Source organism: Pseudonaja textilis, chromosome 1 (genome assembly GCF_049901715.1).
Source record: "Pseudonaja textilis isolate UNSWEBS1 chromosome 1, rPseTex1.2, whole genome shotgun sequence".
NCBI lineage: Eukaryota > Metazoa > Chordata > Lepidosauria > Squamata > Elapidae > Pseudonaja > Pseudonaja textilis.
In genome coordinates, this window is record NC_141990.1 from 294156797 (window position 1) to 294179189 (window position 22393).

General features: G+C 36.4%; 1 protein-coding gene across 6 annotated transcripts in view; it reads right to left on the bottom strand.

The window, feature by feature from the left end:
• Positions 1-22393, bottom strand: part of SYNE3 (spectrin repeat containing nuclear envelope family member 3) — an 81011-nt gene that overhangs the window by 21892 nt on the left and 36726 nt on the right. For 3 of the 6 annotated variants that reach the window (XM_087922130.1, XM_087922133.1, XM_026716972.2), the window contains exons 6-17: positions 21506-21850; positions 20741-20877; positions 16807-16981; positions 14335-14517; positions 13978-14121; positions 12869-13003; positions 10070-10219; positions 8348-8511; positions 6102-6183; positions 4428-4580; positions 2964-3113; positions 1745-1783 (exon numbers count right to left, since the gene is read on the bottom strand). In XM_087922130.1, coding sequence (XP_087778256.1) covers positions 1745-1783; positions 2964-3113; positions 4428-4580; positions 6102-6183; positions 8348-8511; positions 10070-10219; positions 12869-13003; positions 13978-14121; positions 14335-14517; positions 16807-16981; positions 20741-20877; positions 21506-21850 — 1857 coding nt within the window. Of the gene's footprint in view, positions 1-1744; positions 1787-2963; positions 3114-4427; positions 4581-6101; positions 6184-8347; positions 8512-10069; positions 10220-12868; positions 13004-13977; positions 14122-14334; positions 14518-16806; positions 16982-20740; positions 20878-21505; positions 21851-22393 lie in introns of all 6 variants that reach the window. The other 3 variants (XM_087922129.1, XM_087922132.1, XM_087922131.1) reach the window with 1 other exon arrangement.

The window sequence follows — 22393 nt, forward strand, 5'->3', positions numbered from 1 at the left end:
TGGATTTGCTTCCTTGTATTTTCCCTGCATCAAACAACCCTTTGGATAGTTGGGAATCCAAAACTTTGTAGGTTTCTATGGCTGAAGGCATATTAGAATCTTGGGCTCCTTAATCATAGTCTCACATCTTAACCACGCATTGGAAAAGCCACTGGAAAGTGTTTGGGGGTAGAGATAAATAGCTTTCTCTCCAGCATTTTAAAGAATCTCTTGCATTTTCTTATATCCTGGAATAAAACAAGGCTGTTAACTACTTTCATAACTGCCTTGGTTGCTTCCATAAATTATCTGAAGCTAAAAGAAGTTTCCTGAAAAAGGCTTTGAAATTTTATCATCTAAAATTATTCCAGGAACACCCCACCCCCCCTCAAATATCCAAAGCAAGTAGGCTAATAGATAGAATAAAAACTTCAAGGGAGCTATCCTATATGAATAGTTGTATGAATCTGAAGGCAAATAAAAGATGTGATAAAAGGAAGAGGGCGAATTCCACATTAGATGACCTGGAGCTACTTGGTTTTGTCATATGGAAAATTCATTATGTAATGCATATAATTGGATTTTGAGATGTTTGACCAGAGCTTGCGACTGGATAGTTAAGATCAATGTTGCTGTTTCCTATGTGTACTCTTAGAGGTAGAAGTATGAAAGCATGATACACTGAATGAAAGTTAAGACAGGAATCTCTGTCTGAATCAACACAGATAGGCGGCGTAATGCAAAAGGGCACCAATGTGCCCTTGGATATCTTACATCAGCATTGTTATTCACATCCACTTTAGCAATATTTCAGATAACATTCCCCATGTAATAGCTAACTTGTGAGAGACCCACAATATGCTTTCAGATATGAATACCAGCCCCCAAATTTGACTGCCTCTGGCTTAACTAATCAGAGATTGCAACAGTCTGAATAATTTTCTCAGTTAATGTTTTCCAGATCTCTTCAATTTCACAACTACGGCACCTTCTTGGAGATGCCTAGTCTGCAAGCTCCCATGGACTGACTATCTCATCAGTCAATTCCCTACTTAACCCCTGGCAGGTTGTAAACTCTTCAAATGATTAGATACCATTAAGAAACATGATTTACCCCAAAGTAGTTTACACATGACCACAGAAGTACAAAGGATGAAGCAGGACATAAAGTTATTGAGATAATGAATCCAAGCTAACATGGAAATTATAAATGTTAAAGTATTAGGATTACATGGCTGGTCTACTGAGAACTAATAGTTATTGACGACTTATCTGGAAATTTTTCAGACAAGCTATTTGTTGAAGTCTAATTTAGTTCCTCTTCTATCCACAGCATAAACTTTTGCGAACAAAGAGATAAAGTCCTATTTGTCTAAGAAAAGGCAAACTTGCACTACACTTTATATGTACTTAAACACCCAAGGAAACTAACACTTTCCATAGCTCTATGCAAACTATTATTTTGTCTTTATCAAGAACATCATTATTTTTCAACTCTGGAAACAGTGATCAAGAAATATATCCTATATTACCTATAATTACCTAAACCAAAAGATAATGGCCATCTAACTGCCATCTAATTTAAAGGAATAATTCAACAATTATATTTTCCATAACAAAATAATTTTACTTCAATGTACATGTGCATATGTAATACAACATTATGTATGTTTGTATGTATGTATATATGTATGGTATGTACGTATGTATGTATGGTATGTACACATCCCTCCTACCTTTTTCTTGTGGACAAAAAGAGCCTTACCTTTCTGAATGGGTTTGGTTCTTTGAAATAGCTTGTCATCTGCTTAAAAAGACACAATTTTTTAAAGCATTAATCAAAAAGGTTCCTAGTACAATTTAAAGTGCAACACTTACTTCACAGAGTGGGATACTGTTTTAAAAAATGTCTTCATTTGGATGACTTAGAAGAGCAGGCAATTTATCTAATGAGTTTTATAGTACCATACCATTTAAATTCTAAATGGTTTGGTTTCTTAACAATTTAAATCAGACATCAGTTTAAGACAGAAATGACTTAGGTATTACTGACCCCTACTGATATGATATTACTTTGCAGGAACATTAACCTTTTCGTGTATTATCTTATTAGGCATATTTTTCCCGTTTTTAAAATATGTTTAGTTCAAACGTGGGTATTGAGAAAAACAAAATACTCTGCACCTAATAAAACAAGGTTTACTTTCTAAATATCAGAAAGCAAAGATTAGAACCAGACCAGCCAAAGGCAAAATTGGCCAAGAAATTCAAGTTTACAATTTCAACAAACTGAGTGGTGTTCGGTCTGAGGACACTAAACAAAAGTGCCATAGAATATATACTTAGCATCTCTTGTTCACCTTTTTCCAAATGATATGTATAAAATAACAAGGCATAGTAACATGCCATAATTCCTCTAGTTTACAAGGAGGAGCCACTGGAATGAATTTAGTGTACTAAGCTAGAAATGTTATACAAATCATATTCCATCACGGAAAGAAGGTTGTATCCCTCCAGATGTTGCAAATTAATATTTTTCATAGCTGCCCATGCTGGCTGGGGCTGCTGAGTGCTACAGTATTAAAAACTTCTGGGACATGTATTTTCCACCTTTCCATTGGAAAGTATAGATACTAATGGCAGCTATTTAATGTGTATACATAACACTAAACAATCAAAATAAGAGTAAATTTTTGAGGGAAGAAACATGGAAGATTTTTTCATAAAAAGGCTATTTGCTGTTCCACTAGTGTAAAGCTGCCAAGGATTTTGCATAACTACTATGAGATGAACTGTTCTGTATTTTCTATAATATTTGATCCTAGATAATTTTTGAGTTGGTTTACCAGATTTATATTAAACATAGTTCTGTTGGGCGGGAGGCAATGTATAGAATAATTTTAAAATAAAATTTAAGAATGTACAGAATAATTTGAAGACATTCACAATCATGCTTTTCATTGTCCCCAGATCATCAAACTTACCAATGTGTTATTGGAGTCCTTCAGTTTGGACTTGTAGAGCATCCATTGGTAACGCAATTCCTCTAGTTCATCCCAGTTCCGGCCAGCTGGTTGAAGATGGAGAAGTTCTTCAAAATGATATTGACCTTCAGGGACCCTTAACTGAAGCTCCTGTAGGGAAAAGAGGTATTAACGTTGAAGGCTTGATAAAATAGAATAGAATAATAGAGTTGGAAGGGACCTTAGAGGTCTTCTAGTCCAACCCCCTGCTTAGACAGGATACCCTACATCAACTTCAGACAAATGGTTATCCAATCTCTTCTTAAAAACTTCTAGTGCTTGAGCATTTACAACTTCTGGAGGCAAGTTGTTCCTCTGGTTAATTGTTCTAACTGTCAGGAAATTTCTCCTTAGGTTTAAGTTGCTTCTCTCCTTGATTAGTTTCTACCCATTGCTTCTTGTCCTGCCCTCAGGAGCTCTGGAGAATAGCTTGACTCTCTCTTCTTTGTGGCAGCCCCTGAGATATTGGAACACTGCTATCATGTCACCCTTAGTCCTTCTTTTCATCAGACTAGACATACCCAGTTCGAGCAACCATTCTTTATATATTTTAGCATCCAGGCCCCTAATCATCTTTGATAGAGGGAATGAAGAGAGATCTGCCAATAAAAGATATAGGGATTTATATTTATGGATAGTATCAGACCTGGCACAAACCTAAACCTCTAATTAGAAAATAACCCTTGGCTCCATTTCCTGACCAACGTATATTTTATTAGAGATAAAGTGTATTGCAGTAAGCCAAAATCCCTGTTATACTTGTCCGTCCTTAACTTTCATTTCCTACCCCAAGGTTACCAATTAAAGCCTTGCGAACTGTTTTTCTAATGGTCAGTTCAATTGTGCTCTGGTATGCCTTTCCCTCCTTTTTCAAGCTGAGTGACCTTGAAGCAGCTTCTTGACATGGCACAGAATCTACTTTCATTTTCCCAAGCATGCCCCCTTTCATCACCCTTCTCCATAGTTCATGGCAGATTCTCACTGCATATCAGCAAAGCAGAAGCAAGCTCCAATAGTAGTATACACTGGAGGAATTTCAGAAGTATTTTCAAGCAGAAAAATTTGAAACAGGATTACTAGTTCCACAAATATGTTAAAGCATAAACATATAATACAATGTCATTCCCTGTCTTGGTACTTCATGTTTAGTATTTATAAGTCTTTCAAGTACCTTAAAATATAGACTCTGAGGTACTCTTGGATCTGTGTTGATCAGGGGATCAGATCTAAGAATGAGGCTGGTCGTTTTGGGGAAGGAAAAATCGGATCAGATTCATGGGTTTGTTTAGATTATAATTAAGTGCTTGCCTCTAGCCACAATTTTTCTCCCCAACAATGCATTTTATAGCCACCAATTCAGCCATCAATAGTTACAATAGATAACAAAATGCAAGGTTAATATGGAAATTCTGGGATTGAACTAACCTTTAGCTTGCTATATCTTGCCTTGACCTCTTCATTGTTTGATGGATTCAAGGCAAGAATTTTAGATAGCTTGTTGTTTTCTCTTTGCAACCATTGTTCAAAGTTCTTAATAAGTTGGAGCTCATTGGTATCTTCCCCCCTAGCCACTTTCCTCTGAATTATAGAAAACAAAGAATAAGATACAATATAGATGCAAACAAGAAAATAAAACATCTCTTTCGTATATACACAAAGTTTCTGAAAATAAATGGCATTTTAGTGTACAGAAGAGAAAAGAATTGATAGATTGAGCTAAGGGAGAAATGACAGCATTTTGAAAAGTAACATCTTACAATATATATATATATATATATATATATATATATATATATATATATATATATATATATATACACTTGCACTGGTAAATAACTATTACTTAATGTGCTCTGAGGAAGATGAGAGCTATGTCAGAGGCTCAACTTATACTGGATAGGTCTCATCAGAGGAGCTGGATGAAGACTGTCTCTCCATAAACAATTTGGTGAGAGGTAATTTACAGAAACCCACACCGGATCAACTGTCACCTGGATCAACAAGAACCATGCTAGGTGTTGGAGTTCCTATATGTCGGATGACAAATGAGTTAAAGGACTCAAGATTGCTGACTAAGCAACCAGGGCCTGCAGTGACAGACTACTGGAAGAAAAGCTTGTCTTTACTATATTAAAAATCCTCCCCTCTTTGGTTGCTATGTTGCTAATTTTAGTCTCTTTCAATCCTGAATAGAAGCAAAGATTAAAAAGAAAGAAATAACAATGTGTTATTACAAATCAAGTCCAACGAGAAGAGGCTATCTGAAAAGAAAGCACCAGTTTGGGAGCCTGTACTGATTAAGACAGCTTATATTTTTGATAAAGAAGTCCCAAAGCATCACCTTCCCAGAATATTTTGACAAAGAAGCCACAGGACTCATCCAATCCTGTTTCTACTCAGGAAGTTGGCAAAATGTATTTCATCTGACCTTTGGAAATGCTACCAATTAAAAACCTGCTGCAGTTTTGTAACTTTTCTGTGATGGTTAGAAATAATTATGTGAGTAGCACAAGGTTTTTGAGGCCACGTGCTTTTTACTATGGAATGTGTGGTAGAAATGGGATAAAGGAAAGAAATTGTTTTGCTCAAACAAGGCATTAACCAATTCAACTAGGATACACTAACATCATAAATAGCTCTCATTACCAATATGGAATGGTCATTCCAATTAAACTTTTAGATAGCAGAAGTACAGGGAGTCCTCGACTTATGACCGTAATTGAGCCCCAAATTTCTGTTGCTAAGCAAGGTATTTGTTAAGTGAATTTAGGCCATTTATTACCTTTCTTGCCACAGTTGTTAAGTGAAACACTGCAGTTGTTAAGTGACTAAAACGGTTGTTAAGTGAATCTGGTTTCCCCATTGACTTTGCTGGTCAGAAGGTCACAAAAGGTGATCACATGACCCTGGTACACCATCATCAATATGAACCAGTTGCCAAACAACCGAATTTTGATCAGGCGAATGTGGGGCTGCTGCAATGGTTGTAAGTATGAAAAAGATTCGTAAGTCACTTCTTTCAGTGCCGCTGTAACTTTGAAGGAATAGCTGTAAGCTGAGGACTATCTATATTTCATTAAGCCTGTATGGTTTTCTCACCAATAAGTGCTCAGAAACATCCACTTTTTCAACTCGCATTTTCTCTAAACAGGTTATCTTCTTATTCACATCAACTGCTGTCCTATTTGGATGGAAAGAGACTAAAATTAGCAACATAACAACCGAAGAGGGGAAGATTCTTAATGTAGTACAAACAACATTTGTGAATATACTGATTCGGTGCTTTGCTTTACATATATCACCAGGCCAGGATTTTTAACCATGATTTGCTGAACAATTGAGAGTGGTCTCACATAACAACAAACTATAAAGGGAGGGATCATTTAGGTCATTGGTGTCCAACCTTTTGGCTTGCTTGGGCCATATTGAATGAAGAGGAATTGTCTTGTGCCACATATAAAATATAATTTAGTTAACGTATATAAAATAACAAACTTCCTTTCATTTTAATATTTTTTTATATCTTGTGTGGCTGCATTACAGTTATCCAGGAACACATGCAGCCCACGGGCTGTAGGTTGGACTCATCTGATTTAGGCTAAGCTAAAAAAGGAACAAACCATTAACAAAAGATTATGATTTTTAGTTATGTAAAAAAAAAGTTATGTAGCATAATGTGTTTATATGTATCTGCCTTTTTGATAAGTCACTCATGCCTTGGGTTAGTTCATGGCCCTATGACTGCAATACATTCCACATAGGGCTGCCTTCAAAGATCACCTGAAGTTTCAGCCAATTCAGAAAGCAGAAGTACAGGCAATGATGGGCATGCTTTGGTATGTTCATATAACACTCCGTTCTGGGTGTTGCAGTATTTCCGGCTTGCTTCCAGATGCTGGTTATTGCTTATCCCAGGGCACGGAATGGAGACAGTCTTAATCGTGTTAACAGATGTCTCCTAGTGGGATCTGAATGGAGATAATGTACCTGCCCTGAGCCTTTCAGATCATTCTGCAGCTTTCAGTACCATCAATCGTGATATCCTTCTGGAGCATCTTTAAAGGTTGGGGGCTGGGGACACTTTTTTTATAGTGGTTCTGCTCCTTTCTCAGTAGGCATTTCTATTCAATGGTGGTGGAAGAGGAGAAATTGACTGGCTGGCTGTTCCCTTGTGGGGATCCACAGGGATCTCTCCACACTACTGTTTGGTAGCTACAAGAATTCCTTGGGTGAGGCTATCTATCAGTTCAAGTGATAACATTCATCTCTACCCAGGCTGTACTGTCTGAAGATTTTGAACTTCTGGATGGGACAGAACAAGCTTAAACTGAATCCTAGCAAGACAGTTTGTTCATCAGGGTATTCAGATGGCTCCACTCCTGATGGAAAAGTAATAATTCTGAAGGAGCAGGCCCATGACTTGGGCAACCTCTCAGTAATGTTAGATCAGCAGTGGGTGCTTTCCTTAGCTTCACCTGGTATGCTGGTTGTGACCATACCAAGAGTAAGAAGATCTGGCGGCAGTGACTTCTATCCTTACCCCAGGCAAGACTATTGTAATAGCTCTATATATCATTATTTAATCACTAGTTGGATGTTTCAGTTAGTCACAACTGCCTATGCATTATCTGATATTTACTGGGCAAAGCATATTATACCCAGGCATGGGCCTGCGCTGACTCCCTATAGATATTCAGGTGTCCATTTAACATGCTGGTGTTCTAACTTATAAAGTAGTTTATGGCTTGGAACCAAGTTATTTTCAGGATGGTATTTACTCACTAGAACTGGCTCAATATATTGGTTCTTACTGGAAAACTGATGGTTCCCCATTTTGGGAGGTGTGGAAAAATGAAGCACAAAGGGGCTGCTTTTTGGTAGCAATGTCAGCCATCTGGAATGGGCTCCCTCAGCTTATTAGATTAGCCCTGACCTTAGCTACCTTTCCTAAGCAGTTGAAAACAAGGCTCTTGGGGGAATGTTTGGGACTTGATACCTCTTCATTTGTACTGGTTTGGATGTTTTGAATTTTTTGGTGTTTGGTTGATGCGTTTTCTGTTCTTGGATTTTATTAATTCTGATGTCTTAATGTTTGTATTCTTAACACTGCTAAGGGTCCAGTGGGAATGCAGGAGGATGGAAATGTAATAAATAAATAATAAATAAACTGTAGCCAGCACAGCCTACAATCTGAAAAACAGCTGCACACCCCTTTTAAATATTGAACAAGAAGAAAATGACAGTACAGAAATTGCATATTCCCCATCCTTTTGTTTTCTCTTTTCACCAGCTAGCTATAGCTATGCTCAAAAAACTCCTGAAATGAAAGTGCAAGAACCTCTTACTTTGACATTAAGCTTTCAAGAAACTTGAATGAATCCTTCAACTTCTTCATTTCAGTTTGGATATTAACAGCTCCCTCTGGAGAAGTGTCTTTTATAACCAAATGCCCATGGGCTTCAATGAGATGTAACTGGATCTCTCTACCTGGAAACTCAGTTTGTAATCTCTAAAAGGCACAAGATACAAACACATCAATGTACTGATGGAAGAGAATATTTGCAGTTCACAGTTGAACTGTGGGGTCTTTGGTGCTCCCTGAGCTTGGTGGTTTTCAGATGCAGGTGTTTCATTACCAAACTAGGCAATGATCAGTGCACTGATGTTACCTAGCTTGGTAATTATACGTTTTCAAGAAAGCCACCAAGCTAAGAGAGCACCAAGCACTCCAAATCAATGTAGATGACACATGAGAATGAATGTTTAGGATCATTATTTAGCTCTGATTCAATCTAAATTTTGTTAACATTTGTAGCATTTGTTTCATTAATATAAATGAAAGACAAAGTGCATATCCAGAGCAGGATCTTTGCCATTTACTATGAAAAGCTGCCAAATGTTATTAATGGAATCCTATGTATTGATGACAAATTCTAGAATAGAATAGAACAGAATTCTTTATTGGCCAAGTGTGATTAGACAAAGGAGGAATTTGTCTTGGTGCATATGCTCTCAGTATACATAAAAGAAAAGATACATTCATCAAGAATCATAAGGTACCAAATTTAATGATAGTCATAGGGTATAAATAAGCATTCAAATCATACTAGGAAACAGTCAATATAAATCGTAAGGATACAAGTGACAAAGTTACAGTCATACAATCACAAGTAGGAGGGGATGGGTGATAAGGAATGATGAGAAGATCAACAGTAATAGTAGTGCAGACTTTGTAATAGTTGATGAGAAGATTAACAGTAATAGTAGTGCAGACTTGTAATAGTTGAACAGTGTTGAGGGAATTATTTGTTTTGTAGAGTGATGGCTTTTGGGGAAAAACTGTTCTTGTGTCTAGTTGTTCTGATGTGCAGTGCTCTACAGAGTCATTTTGAGGGAAGGAGTTGAAACAGTTTATGTCTGGGATGCGAGGGATCTATGTCTAAGAACAGTAGAAATACTATTCTGAATCAGACCAAGGCCCCCTTTAAATATGTAATGAGGAATTAACAATGTTAAGGCCATAAGTGGCTTTTGGTCCAAGTTTCAACAATCTTGGAAGTAATCATTTCAAGCTTCTAGTAAGAGTAATCTGTTTGTACCTTGGCAGCCTGCTAGAATATACAATTTTGACAGATCATTGTATCCTTCATTGATAAATAGTTTAATAAAAAATTTTTCTTGGTGATATCAGATGTGATGTCAAAAAATCAACCAAGAAGAAATGTAAAGTAACATACTTCAAATAATATGGCTTCTGAGCAATGACATTTAGGAGCATAGTCTCTAAATCTGGAGATCCCATTTTTATACTCTTGTATGAACTACATATTAATTCAACTTCCATAATACAGAATGTATATAAATGTCTTGTTCTTAGTGTTCATTTGGTCTTTAAAAACAGTGTAATTCAAAATAAATAGTACTTCTGAAAAACTGTAACATGGCACCTTGCAAATATTTTGCTGATTCCAAGGCAGTAGGTGAAATGTAAACCTCAGCTAAATCCTCATATTTCTACCCATTGGAAAGCTTGCTAATAATCTCACAAGAGAAGAAATGTTCTTTACCTCCAAGTCCAAAATTGCATTATGAGTTGTAGCATCACAGTAATATTCCAGTTTCTGTTTGGTCACGGTAAGCCACTGTTGGAGATCTGATAATTTGTCATTAAAAGCCCAGTGTTTCTGAATATGTTGCTTACTTTGTGCAATCATGGTCTGCAAAGAACAATAGGAAGACCAGTCATCATAAATAGGGGAACTCATGGGATTTCTTTCTTTGGATCAAAAAAATTGTGTAGAACCTTTCAACTTCCAAAAGATACCTTTTTATCATACCCAAAATGAACATACTAAGAAGAAGACAGGATCTTAACAGTGGCTTACAGCATCTTCTAGAATCATTCAGCCAGATTGTGATGACATTAATGAGGACTGCTTTTTTATCAGCTCAACAACTCTAAAGGATGCTATAAGTCAGGGGTGTCAAACTCGTGTCACGGCAGCATCACGTGATGTTTCAAGATTTTTCCCCTTTCGCTAAACTGAGTGTGGGCATGTCTAGTGCATGACATATCCAGCCCATGGCCTGGGAGTTTGACAGCCCTGCTGTAAGTTATCAAAATCAAAACACAGGTAGTCCTTGTTTACTAATCACTCATTCAGCGATCGGTCAAAGTTGTGATGGCACTGAAAAAAAAGACTTGTAGTATGTTTGGTGGTTGAAGTTGTGGCCATTGCAGCATCTCTGCCATCATGTGGGTATTATTTGGGCACTTGGTAATCAGTGTGCATTTACAATGGTTGAAGGGTTACCTGGTTATTGGGCTACATTTCAATCACCTGGTTATTATTTATTACCCTCACAGCTGGCTTCTGATCAGCAATGTGAATAAGGAAATCAGCAGAAAGTTGCAAGTTGTGGTCATGTGACATCACATTTAACAACTGTGGGTGATTTGCTAATGATCACAGCTGGAACTACTCTCATAAGTCAAGCTCTGATATGTAATTTTTCACTTTACATCCACATCACTTAGCAAGAGTGCCAGTTCCATTTGCGGGCAGTAAGTGAAGGCAATCACTAATAGAAGGCTGCAGTGTTTAGGACAGGGGTGTCAAACTTGCAACAACATGTTGTCACATGACGTTTTGCAACTCTCCCCCCTTCGCTAAACCAAGAGTGGGTGTGGCTGTGTTTGACACCCCTGTCTTAGGAGCTCATTCTATTGAACCTAATACCACTTCCATCCGCATAGGCATGCATAAGACAGTACTGCACATTTTATAAATTTCAGATTCATATTCTATCTTCATTTTATAAATTGTTTTCTTATTAAGAAAAAGAATTTCACTAAATTAAAAAAAAATCTGAAGTAGTCTGCTAAAGTGAATGAATATTTAACACAATTTTACCTTCATTAGCAAAAAAAAATCTAGAATTGCAAATCTGGATTTGGCCACAGAGTGGTGCTCCACAAATAAAAATGCCTTATGCATCTCTTTCTAATGTAAAGGAAATGCAGCTAAGAAAACATTGCTTTTCTAATAATATATTAATACTTAATTTTCACTGTGCTTCTACATTGTTTTAATTACTCAGAATCAAATGACTGCAGTCGTCATCTTTGCTTTATCAAAAGGCAACTTGACTTGGTAAAAGCAGCTTGATTTATTCATCATTTGCAAGTGAAATGCTTAGATCACATAGCAACAACTTCAATCACTAAACGTCCATCACTAAATAACTTCTTGGTAGTGAACCAATCATGTTGATAAAATTACATACTCCAAGCTTTGCTCTATCATTAGACAGAGCAATCATTTTACCTAGAAAATTTTACATAACATGTAATAAACATAAATTTACTACATAGACTCCCATTTCTTCCCAATATCACAGTTACCTTCTGAATTATAATGGAAAATACCAATACAAGATTCATCACTAGCCACTTAGAGAGGGCTATAAAGCACTGTGGAGCTATATATAAGTCTAAGTAATATTATTAGGATTAGCATAAATCCAGCTGCCCGAATTCACTTTATTGTAAGATGGGTGGCATAAAATTTAATAAATACAATAAATAAAACCATTTTATTCCACCCATTATTTACCCAAACATTATCTCCTGAATAATGGGGTCCTGGACTTTGCCCCACGATTCATCTCCATTTGGAGCATGTCTGAAAAACCACTAAAAGACCTGGAGGAAACATCTCCATAACGGTAACATCTCCATAATGATTGGTGGAAGGGCCTATAGAGGTGGACCATTTTACTTACTTGTGTTTATCAAAGAACTGTTATTATTATCATGAAAATTGGGGTCGTACCCCACATTTTCTTCTGCATGTTTGGAATCCCAAGAGGAGTAGAAACCCTATCATAAGGGTCCATTATAAGCCACAAGAAAAGATGTAGGTTGTATGGGCTGATGAACATGTTTTTCTGCTTGGCTCTCATCTAACAAGCATGAGAAGCAGTTGTTGCACCAATGCAACAATTGCTGCACTGATTGAGAATGAAACGTCTTCAAGGAAAAACAAAGGAAGTCCCAGTTGCCTTTTGAAAGAATGACTGAGAATCTCCATAGACATGTATCAGGGCAAAATCATGCAGTTTAGGAAAAAGTTAGGAAAAAACCTGCTTCAAGTTGAGTTCAGTTCCTGCTGGTTTTTTGGACCCTTTTATGTATTCATCTTAGCAACAGTAAGTGATTTGTCATTGTCTTCTTTGGTGTCTGGGATTCCCTGAATGTCTCCCATTTAAGTATTAACAAGACCTGACTCTGCTTAGCTTCTGAGCCCAGAAAAGATTAGCTGAGTGCTGCCATCTTTTGAGAATCCTTCACCAAAATGAGTTACCTCCAATGATCTCTTAAATATTTGATAGTCAGAAGAACACTGTTTTATTTTATGTATCTGTGCTGGGTCTGACTGAACAAATTTCTCTAGTTCTTCCATTTGGATTGCACATTCATCCAGGTGTCCTTGAATGCTCTGTAGAATAAAATTACATTTTGAGTAAATTGCCATGCAGGATGCTGTTCAAGGAATCATTGCATACTTGAAAACATCTTAAAAGAACAAAAGAACCTGCTTGAAAATACACATTGTTGCATGTCAAAGGGATAGATTCAGAGGATAATCTACAAGTAAAAGTCCTAATCCTGCTAACTATATTCTTAACTGGAGCTGCAGAAAAATGAATTATCTACCAGCTAGACTCTACTCTGCAACATAACCCACTGGAATAAATTTGCAATGTGGGGGAGATTCTATCTTAATTGTATCATGCTTTTCCTCTATTGGTTTGTGTACTTTTTGGTTTGGTTTAACACACTTATTTTAAGATTCCACATTTTATAGGGTCTTGGTTCTTTACCTGTCAAGATAGGATCAGAAACATCCAGACAGATGGCAACACAGGTGAGGACTAGCAAATGAAACTTAATTTGGAGATGTTTATTTGTTTAATGTATGCCTTACTTTTTCATCCCACCTTTGCCAATTACACTGTTCCTCTTTTCCTTAAGCTTCACAACAAACTCATAAATCTTATGAGGTAGATTAAACAGAATGGCTGATTGCTTCAAGAATATCCAAGTAAGCTTTGCCACTGGGAATTTAGGGATGTACATCTATTTTGTTCCGAAATGGAAAAAGTGTTGTGGCAGAGAAATGGATATGGTTCCTGTACCAGTTGATGGCTCCTTACAGGAACCACACCTTTTTCACACTGCAGCCATACAGTTTCAAGATTTTAATATGTGTTATTGAAATTGAATGGCTGACATATGAGCCAAGAAAAGACATCAAGGAGGTACAAGTCTCACTGCTTTAATCTAATGCTCCAAAAATGACAGCTTGGGGGCTTTCATTTGTGTGACACATATCACATCCATAGCTGGCTATGACTGTTGATAACACATTTTGGAAAGGAATTCTTTTGGATGGTTTTTGACGTCACTTACCTCTAGTCTTTGCAACCGGGCTTCTTTGCCCACAAGATCTGGCAGCAGTTCTTTTTCTGCATTTAGCTTGACTCTGAGAGCAGACAGCTGAGTTTGCAGAAGCTTGAAGGATGCATCAAAGTCTTTGTGCTGTGATACCAAAGCCTAGCCAGAGAGAAAAAGCTGATTTCATGCCAGTCCTGAGAGCATGAATGCTTTCTGCCAACTCACAACACAGACCTGTGAGTACATCAGAATGAAAATAACAATCTGACTGAAATAAAAACTGAATGTTTTTATCATTGTAGTTGGTCGTGTATTGATCACTGCACTGCACAATTATTTTTCTTACCAGCTGACTTTTTAGAAGAAGCTTACCTGTAACCTGCTTTTCCTCTGGAGTAGCCCTTTGTGCAGGTTTTCTAATTCCTTTGTAGCATCACTAACCTCCTCCAAGAGTAACTGTGCTCTCTCCTGTTTAAAAATATTACCCAGAAAATCTTTTTTCATCTGGACTTTCAGGAGTTGTTCCTTAAGATGGGAGCTTTCAACCAGAAAAATCTACAGAAGAGAATAATTGATTATTAGGAATTTTTGCCAATCATTTTTATTTTCCTACTTTGAAAATATTTTCCCCAAACAGGAATAATTAGAATAATGAAAAAACCCAACAACAACTCAGAAATACTATTTGATAAGTTTATCAGCATGTAATTCATAACAACATATAGATGTATCAGCATAATGTATTTTTACCTACAAATATTAGATAATGATATTCCCTGTAATGATATTTCCTGTAACACTAGATGGAAACTGAAAGTTGGACTATGAAAAAGCAGGACAGAAAGAGTGTTGATGCTTTTCAATATTACTTTTGGAGGATATTATGGACATCCAAGGAAACAAATAAATGGATCAACCCTGAATTTTCACTTGAGCACAAATGACCAGACTCATATTATTCCTCTTTGAATGTATTATGCAAAGACTATTTCTCTGGAAAAGCCTCTCATGCCGGGAAAGTGGAAGGTAGATATGTTACATCTTTTATACTATCAGTTACAATGATGGAGGGTGTCTCATTTGAAGATCTGAAGAAGAGGTTAAGAACAGATCATAGTGGACAAAATTCTGTTTAGAAAGTAATATCTATATTAACCACATTGATTAGAGACAATGGACTAGACAAGTTTTTAAGAGATTGGAAGGTTACTTTTGTTTCTGGAGTTACCTGTTAACTTTCTCTTTTAAGTGAATAGGTGGTGGATCGACTTGATAGATGGACAACAGATCAGTGACATCCTTTTATGTAACCTAGTATTTTTAGTAAGAAACTATAGATGGGGAAATAGTTGTAGACTTGTTATGCAAGGGGGGGACGACATATCAGATATTTGAGATATATGTTTCAGCTTTCAATCAGAGTGGACATTTTATGTTGGTTATTAATATTAATGATATAGTTATTCTACACACATTTTATTATTGTTTTTTGCTTGGCTGATTAATATGTAGCTGACATCTTTTTTTATTCTGTATTTTAATTTTGGAGATCAATAAAAATTATTAAAAAATAAAAGTAGAAAAAAGTAAAAAAAAAGAAAGAAAGAAAAGCCTATGGAGTCACTAACAACTGGCACCAATTTGATGGCAATCAATCTTAACATACAATTGAATAAATATACCAGGATATAAAACTGCACAAAACTATATAGATGGCATTGAGGAAAGTCCCCAAATCTCCTGTAAAATGGGAAAAGGGGAAGATCAGTGGATGTAACTGGAGTGAGCATTTTACAACTATAGTTCTGCTATTTAAAAAAGCCTTGTCTTTTTTCAGATGAACCAGAGAACAGAGCCTCGGACACAGAATTCAGGCTTCAAATAATCTCCTACAACTGTTTTCCAACTACATTCTAAGGAAATCCTGGTTTCCTGGTGAGCCCGTGAGGATCCACAGAGTTCCAGGAGGTTCCAGGACATTGACTTTTCAAGTTAGGGAGAAATAAAAAAGAAATTTCAAAGTGGGCAGGAGGACAAAGTAGAGGAATTGATTTGCTCCAACTGTTAACAGGTGAGAGTTAACTTTTTAAGCATTTAGCAGCAAAGGGAGATTTAGGGTGAATGCATGTTGAACTTTTTCCACTGTGCTTTATTCTAATATGTTCTGATCCAGGTTAGAGATACACTATGATGTTTTTGTGAAGTACAGAAAGACACACACACACACACACACACACACACACACACACAGAGAGAGAGAGAGAGATAGACATATGAGCATACCCAAGTGTGTATGAGTGGACTGTGTATATGTGTGTGTATGTATGTATGTATATTACATCTCCATGCTTGTGTCTATATATACTGTATCCCTATGCACATATTTACATTGACAATGACATGTACACATATTTCTCACATGCCTTCAGTCTCTAGAAAGATGAATAAATAAAGGATACAACAGACACAAAGTATACCAATAGGGGTTGTTTGATTTCCAGAATCTTGCATTACGACTACATCTTTATCTTTTTTTCTAACTGTTTATTCCAGTGCACAATGCCAAATTGTTAAACTTGCCAATGATTATGATGAAGGTTAAATTAGGCTGGTATTCAAATATTTACTGATATTCACTATTTGACCAGGATGAAGTAAAATGATGCATATGAATGTTCACAATTTACAATTTACATGACATTGTGAAGGTTGTTGTACAGGCTAAAAATGTTTCCAATAGTAATACAGAATAGTCTGAAATTCTTACAAGATTACTGTGTTGTTTTACGTGTTAGTTTCTGAACACAATGGATTTTAAAATTCCAAATGTTATAAAGTCATCACCTCAATCTGACGCAGGAATGCATCTGTCAATGCAGGATCAGAAACATGGACTGTGGTGTCCAGGAGTCGCTGAGCTGATGGTTTCCACAGCTGAAACTCCCTCAGGGAATTTTGGAAGCGCTGCCTCAACTCTGTTTCAATCTCTGTGCTCAATTTAAACATTTTTCCTTTCAGACTGCAAAAATAAATTAACAAAATTATGAAGTTTTATTAATGAATCATGAAGAAGGATTTAATTTCTTCCTTTGAAGAAGGGAGAAGTGAACCCCAAGTTGGATGAAAAGGGATGAAAAGTCTGCCCATGTAATATGCTTTCTTAACACAAAGCAGCTCTGTTTCTGCTTCCTATATTTTCCTGGCTTCTTCTTTTCACAGCTGTCTTTGCCAATCAGATAATCCACAAAACTGTTTTTAGATGCCCAGATGCATTTTCTTTGCACCTGCTGCAGAGAATTACAAGAAGCTAGCTGTGCAACTTGGATTCCCCAATAGTCTCTTAAGGATCAACCTTAAGATCCATACGCCCACTGTCTATTACAAGCCTAGAAAGACAACTGAGACACTAAAGGGGGAAATTATCTACCAAAAGATGGATTTTTCCCTTAACAATGAAGATCGTAATGCTTTTGGTGATATTTATTCGTGTGACTTCGTATTATCTTAATTACAAAGATGGCTTAAGGTATTTACAATTCAAGACATACACCACTGAAATCTAGCTTTAAATTAAATTAAGCCATGTAGTCATAATATTAACATTATCTAATTTATATACAAATAACAATTAACAAGAAATATGAACACTAAGTATCAAGGGAGTCCAATTTAGTAGTATTCTCCATTCTGGGATCCCCCAGTTAGCTAGGCTGGCAGAGTGCATCATCTTGTCTGCATCTGAACTAACGTGGGTTACTCAAATAATATTGAATCATACACTCACCAATGAGATAGGTTTACACAATAAAGCATGTGATCAAAGTTAAAACTTAGCAGCTGGAGCAAGAAGTGCAGTCACAAGGTTAAGTGTGTTTATTGTAGAATACCCCCTTTCCAAAGATTATATTGTCTGCATGTACAAAATATTGGACTTAGAGGTTGGGATGATAGACCTTTTTATTTCCCCATTCTACTCTTAAAAAAGGGCAACCATGAAGCAGAAAGTTCACTCTGATTTGACATACTTAACAGATATGTTTTGTGGCTTCTCCTCCAGCTAATTTTAGTAGTACTGTCAAAATACTCTCTTTAAAATGAACTAGCCATATCTGAATCTGTGTGGTGCAAAATACCTAGAAAATGTAGTTATGGATATGGTTCAATTCTGAAAAGCACAGTTTTGGCTACTGTTTAAAATTCTGTAGTGATTTTGTATTAAGAAGTTATTTACAGTTTGGTTCTGAGTATACCTGGTAACAGTATTTTGTGTGAACTCAAATGGCATGTTAAAATCTGTTTGTGTATTAGTTCAAAAAATACTGGTTTACATTTAAATCTGAACAAAATTAATTTCATCCTCTCTGCAAGTGTCTGGTTCCTTCTATCCCTTAACTGAAAAAGAAAAACTTGTTTTTACTTGCTGAAAATTCCAACCTGCTTGTGTCTCTGGCTCAGAACCTTGAGGCACAGCTTATTTCTAATTTCATTCTCCAGCTTGAAGGGACCTGGCAGGCAGTAATGGCCAATACACAGGTTTTTAGAAAATAAACATGAAGATTTCCTTAGGAAACATATTTTGTTTTCAGTTAAACAAAACAATAGAAAAGGGATTATTCCACTTGGCATGCCATAATGCTCTTGTGATAGTAGTTTTCCTGTAAGGACAGTTTATGTTTTAACATAATTTTGGAAGAGCACAAGTCCTTTGATCACTACCTTCATCGTTATTTCTTCTGTCTCTTCATAATCATTAGTGAGATTATCATTTCCTACAGATGAAACAATGCCTCTTTGGAAGATGATACCAACAATCTGTCATCTCTACAATGGCAAATGTTCAAACTTTCCATTCTTACTTTTCCTCATTGGCAAGAATCCCAGGCTTGCTTCCTTAACTCTGAATTAATGTTTCTCCTCCAGTAACTAATTTCATAAACAGAAAATCTTTATAGCTTGTCAAAACAGTCTATGCTTGTCACAAGAAAGCCAGTTTTTAGATACAAGCAAACATTTGTCTGTGCCTAACCAGCTGTTGACAACCCTTTTTCCAAATCTGAAAAAAGGTTATGCAGATAATTTCCTGACTGTACTTAGCACGGAAGCAAAAATATTTTAGTAAAGTCAGAAGCAGAAGTGGGGAATATGTCTAGCTGGAAAAACATGCATGGGAAAAAATCAGCAAAGAACACATGGAGAAAAAGCATTCTTATCAGTGTTGCTACCTGCATAACACTTGGCTCCATGAAAGTAATGAAACACCTCTGATAATATGAACATATATACACAAATGCAAGACAACACACAACAAGGTAATGACTTATACAGCATGAGCCAGTGGTTCAATTATTTTGCTCCACAAAGAATCCTCCCATGTCCAGCCAAAAAGCAGGAGAGAAAATAGGATGCAAAGTTAACTAGAATGATTTTTTCCTTCCCTCTCTCCTCATTGTCCCTTATATCATCCATAACAAGACAGCAGTGCAAAAAGCAGTTATAATAAGCATTTCTAATATTTATCAGAAGATTATTCAAGATGACTTAGTACTAACTAGTTTTCTAGTTTTCTGACTAGTTTTCTAACCAATTTTCTAGTTGGGCAGAGTTTAATTTTTGAAAATGTTAGTTATACAACTATAGTTTTTCCTAATCAAAAGCTACTGGTAAGGAAAATCAACCCATGAGTAAGATCTCAAAGCTGAAATAAATTGACATTCTTTCTATATCAAATGATTAGGAAAAAGTCATAATGCTACAATACAGCTTCTGATGCAGAGAACTTGGATTCAATACCTGGTCTCTATGGGCAGAACTGAGAAAATTTTAATCTGAAATTCTGGTGAGTTACTACCAGTCAGTAGATGACTGATTCCATAAAAGGCATTTTTGTATGTTCACAGATCATCCTGAAACACCAATGTCACTATCTTCCAAGAAAAGTCAGAAAGCTCATCCTAGTAATGTGGATATCAGATGAGATGAGAGCATAAACCATATTATATGCCTTTTTCCAAAAAGTTAGAACATTTTAGCTGCAATGTAATCATAAAGGAACAGATTTAATTTTTAGGAAGATGTGAAAAAGACATTTATTTGAACAGCTAGATGAGATGGGTATTTTGAAAGCAGACGCAGGATTCCTTATATTTCATCTGCCCAAATTCCCTCCCTGACAGGATCACTATGGAGTAATTACACTGAAAAATACCCCATTATTTTCCATTCATACACATATTTTGGTGCCTACATTCTACTTATTACATGGGTGTTATTTCATAATGTTTCATCTGGAAACTGAGAGACACTTAAAATGAGCAACTTATCACCAGGGCAGGGAGATCTTTGACAGGCTTCTACAAATCTCTCTTTCCTATGATGTGGGGAAAAAATCCCAATCTGGATGGCAACCAACTACACTTTACCCAGAGTTCCACAATGGTATGTCCATATTGGGACTGAAGAATCTGGGTTTAAATTCCCATCCAACCACGAGTGAACTTATTATCTTTCAGCCTGTCTCCACAGTATTATTATGAGACTAACCATTGCAAGAAGTGAAGGAAATATATAAAAGGCACCTAGAGCTTTGAGAAGGGGTAAAAAAACAAATCTCATTTCAAATAAGCCTTAAGACCAGTGAAAGTCAAGAGATGTAATTAGCCATTGCCTCCTTTCAGATTTATATTTCTTAATTTTGAAACAAGCTGTCTATATCAGTCCTTTCATTGAAATGTATTTTTGGAGCTATCTGATTATTGTGCCACTTCCTTCAGCAAAATACCTCTGATGTTCTCGTATGGCATGGATCACACTCTCAGAAAGAGGCTGCAAATCTTGTGAAAATTTGAACAACTCCTTTAGTTGAATCTTCAGTTTCTCAGCCTTTGGTTCTTCTGCTGTGAGGCTTGCCTTTGTTGCCTTAAAAACAAAATTATTGTCAAGAAATATTAACTTAGCTGTTATAGCTGTGTTTATTTTTTTTACTTGTATAAAATCTACAATTAAATTCAAACTACAAACAGCTTATAAAAATAAAAACATAGCCACAGCATAGCATAATTAAACATTTCACAATAAAAGCAAACTTACAGGGGCACTTCTCCCATCCCAATGCTTCATAAAAATCATAGAAGATTAAAAACATCTTGAAACTGAAGAAAACTCATCAGCTTGTGATGAAAGTTTAAGAGGAAACAAACAATTATGCCTTTCATTATTTCATAAATTAGCTGCAGGTAATTAGCCGAGTAATTTCCACCAACACTTATACAAAATTTAGGAAACAAGAAAAAAGACCTAGGATTGCCTTATTATATCAATTTCTTAGTGGGAATAGAACAAAGAATGTCTATTCCAATAAAATGGAACATCCTGGATAAGGGTACAATTCATTGGGACCCATTAAAATGTGGCCATGAAGATGTCTCAACCATTTATTTTAACGTATTTACATCTGAATAGACGAGCAGGGTTTAATTTTATTTTCATTTCATTATGTGACCATCTGCCTTTGTTCCCAGTTGGTTACTGACCAGTAAATGCTCACCAGGTATTCTCTCCATAGTGAAATTAAATCCTCATCACTTCTCACAATATCGTCCTTTTCAAAGTGGTTTCCTAATCTTTGCAGCCTTTTACGGAATTCTTGAACATCAGTTTCAAGCACCCTGGCTTGGGTGTGGTAGGTGTTTTCAGACTGAAGGCTCTTCAGCAGTTTCTCCTCTTCCTCCACACTCACTAGCTTTATATTCTCCAGGAGTTTTTTCAGCTCCTCAAGCTCAGCCTTCATCTTTTCTGCCCCCAGGGGAGAGGTGTTTTGCATCACATCTATAGACTGTGCTTCCAGATGTTTCAATTTCTTTTCTCCGCTCCTTACATCTTTTGTAATGTCCTGCAGGAGAGTTGCAAAGTAAGTGATTTCCAATCTCACATGTAGAAAATATGAGTACTGAGACAGCATAAATCCACTATGCATTGCTGCCTATGAACACAAGAAAAGGCCACCGTACTTTGTGCCTAGTCACCCAAATTATTTTGAATGGGCATCATGCCAGGAATGTCATAACCATGAATCCACCAGACCCAGGCTGGATTAGGCAACAGTGGTTCTTGGATTTATGTCACATCTCTGCTGGGGAACAATGGTGTGCATCTTCTCTCCTTAACCAGTTCAGTGTGCCTGATCATTTCTGATGTTACATATTTGTACGGTACTATCATCTTCAAAAGATGGAGCATCTCTAAATGCTTGGTTCATTCATCAAAACAAAATATAACATAAAATCCTGCAATAACATCTGCATAACTGGATAAAAGCATTCCTGCCAAACAGACAACAAATGGTCAAAATTGGGAGCGTCCTATCAAATTCTGTACCTGTCAACAGTGGTGTCCCCCAAGGCAGTGTTCTAGGACCTACTCTCTTCATACTCTA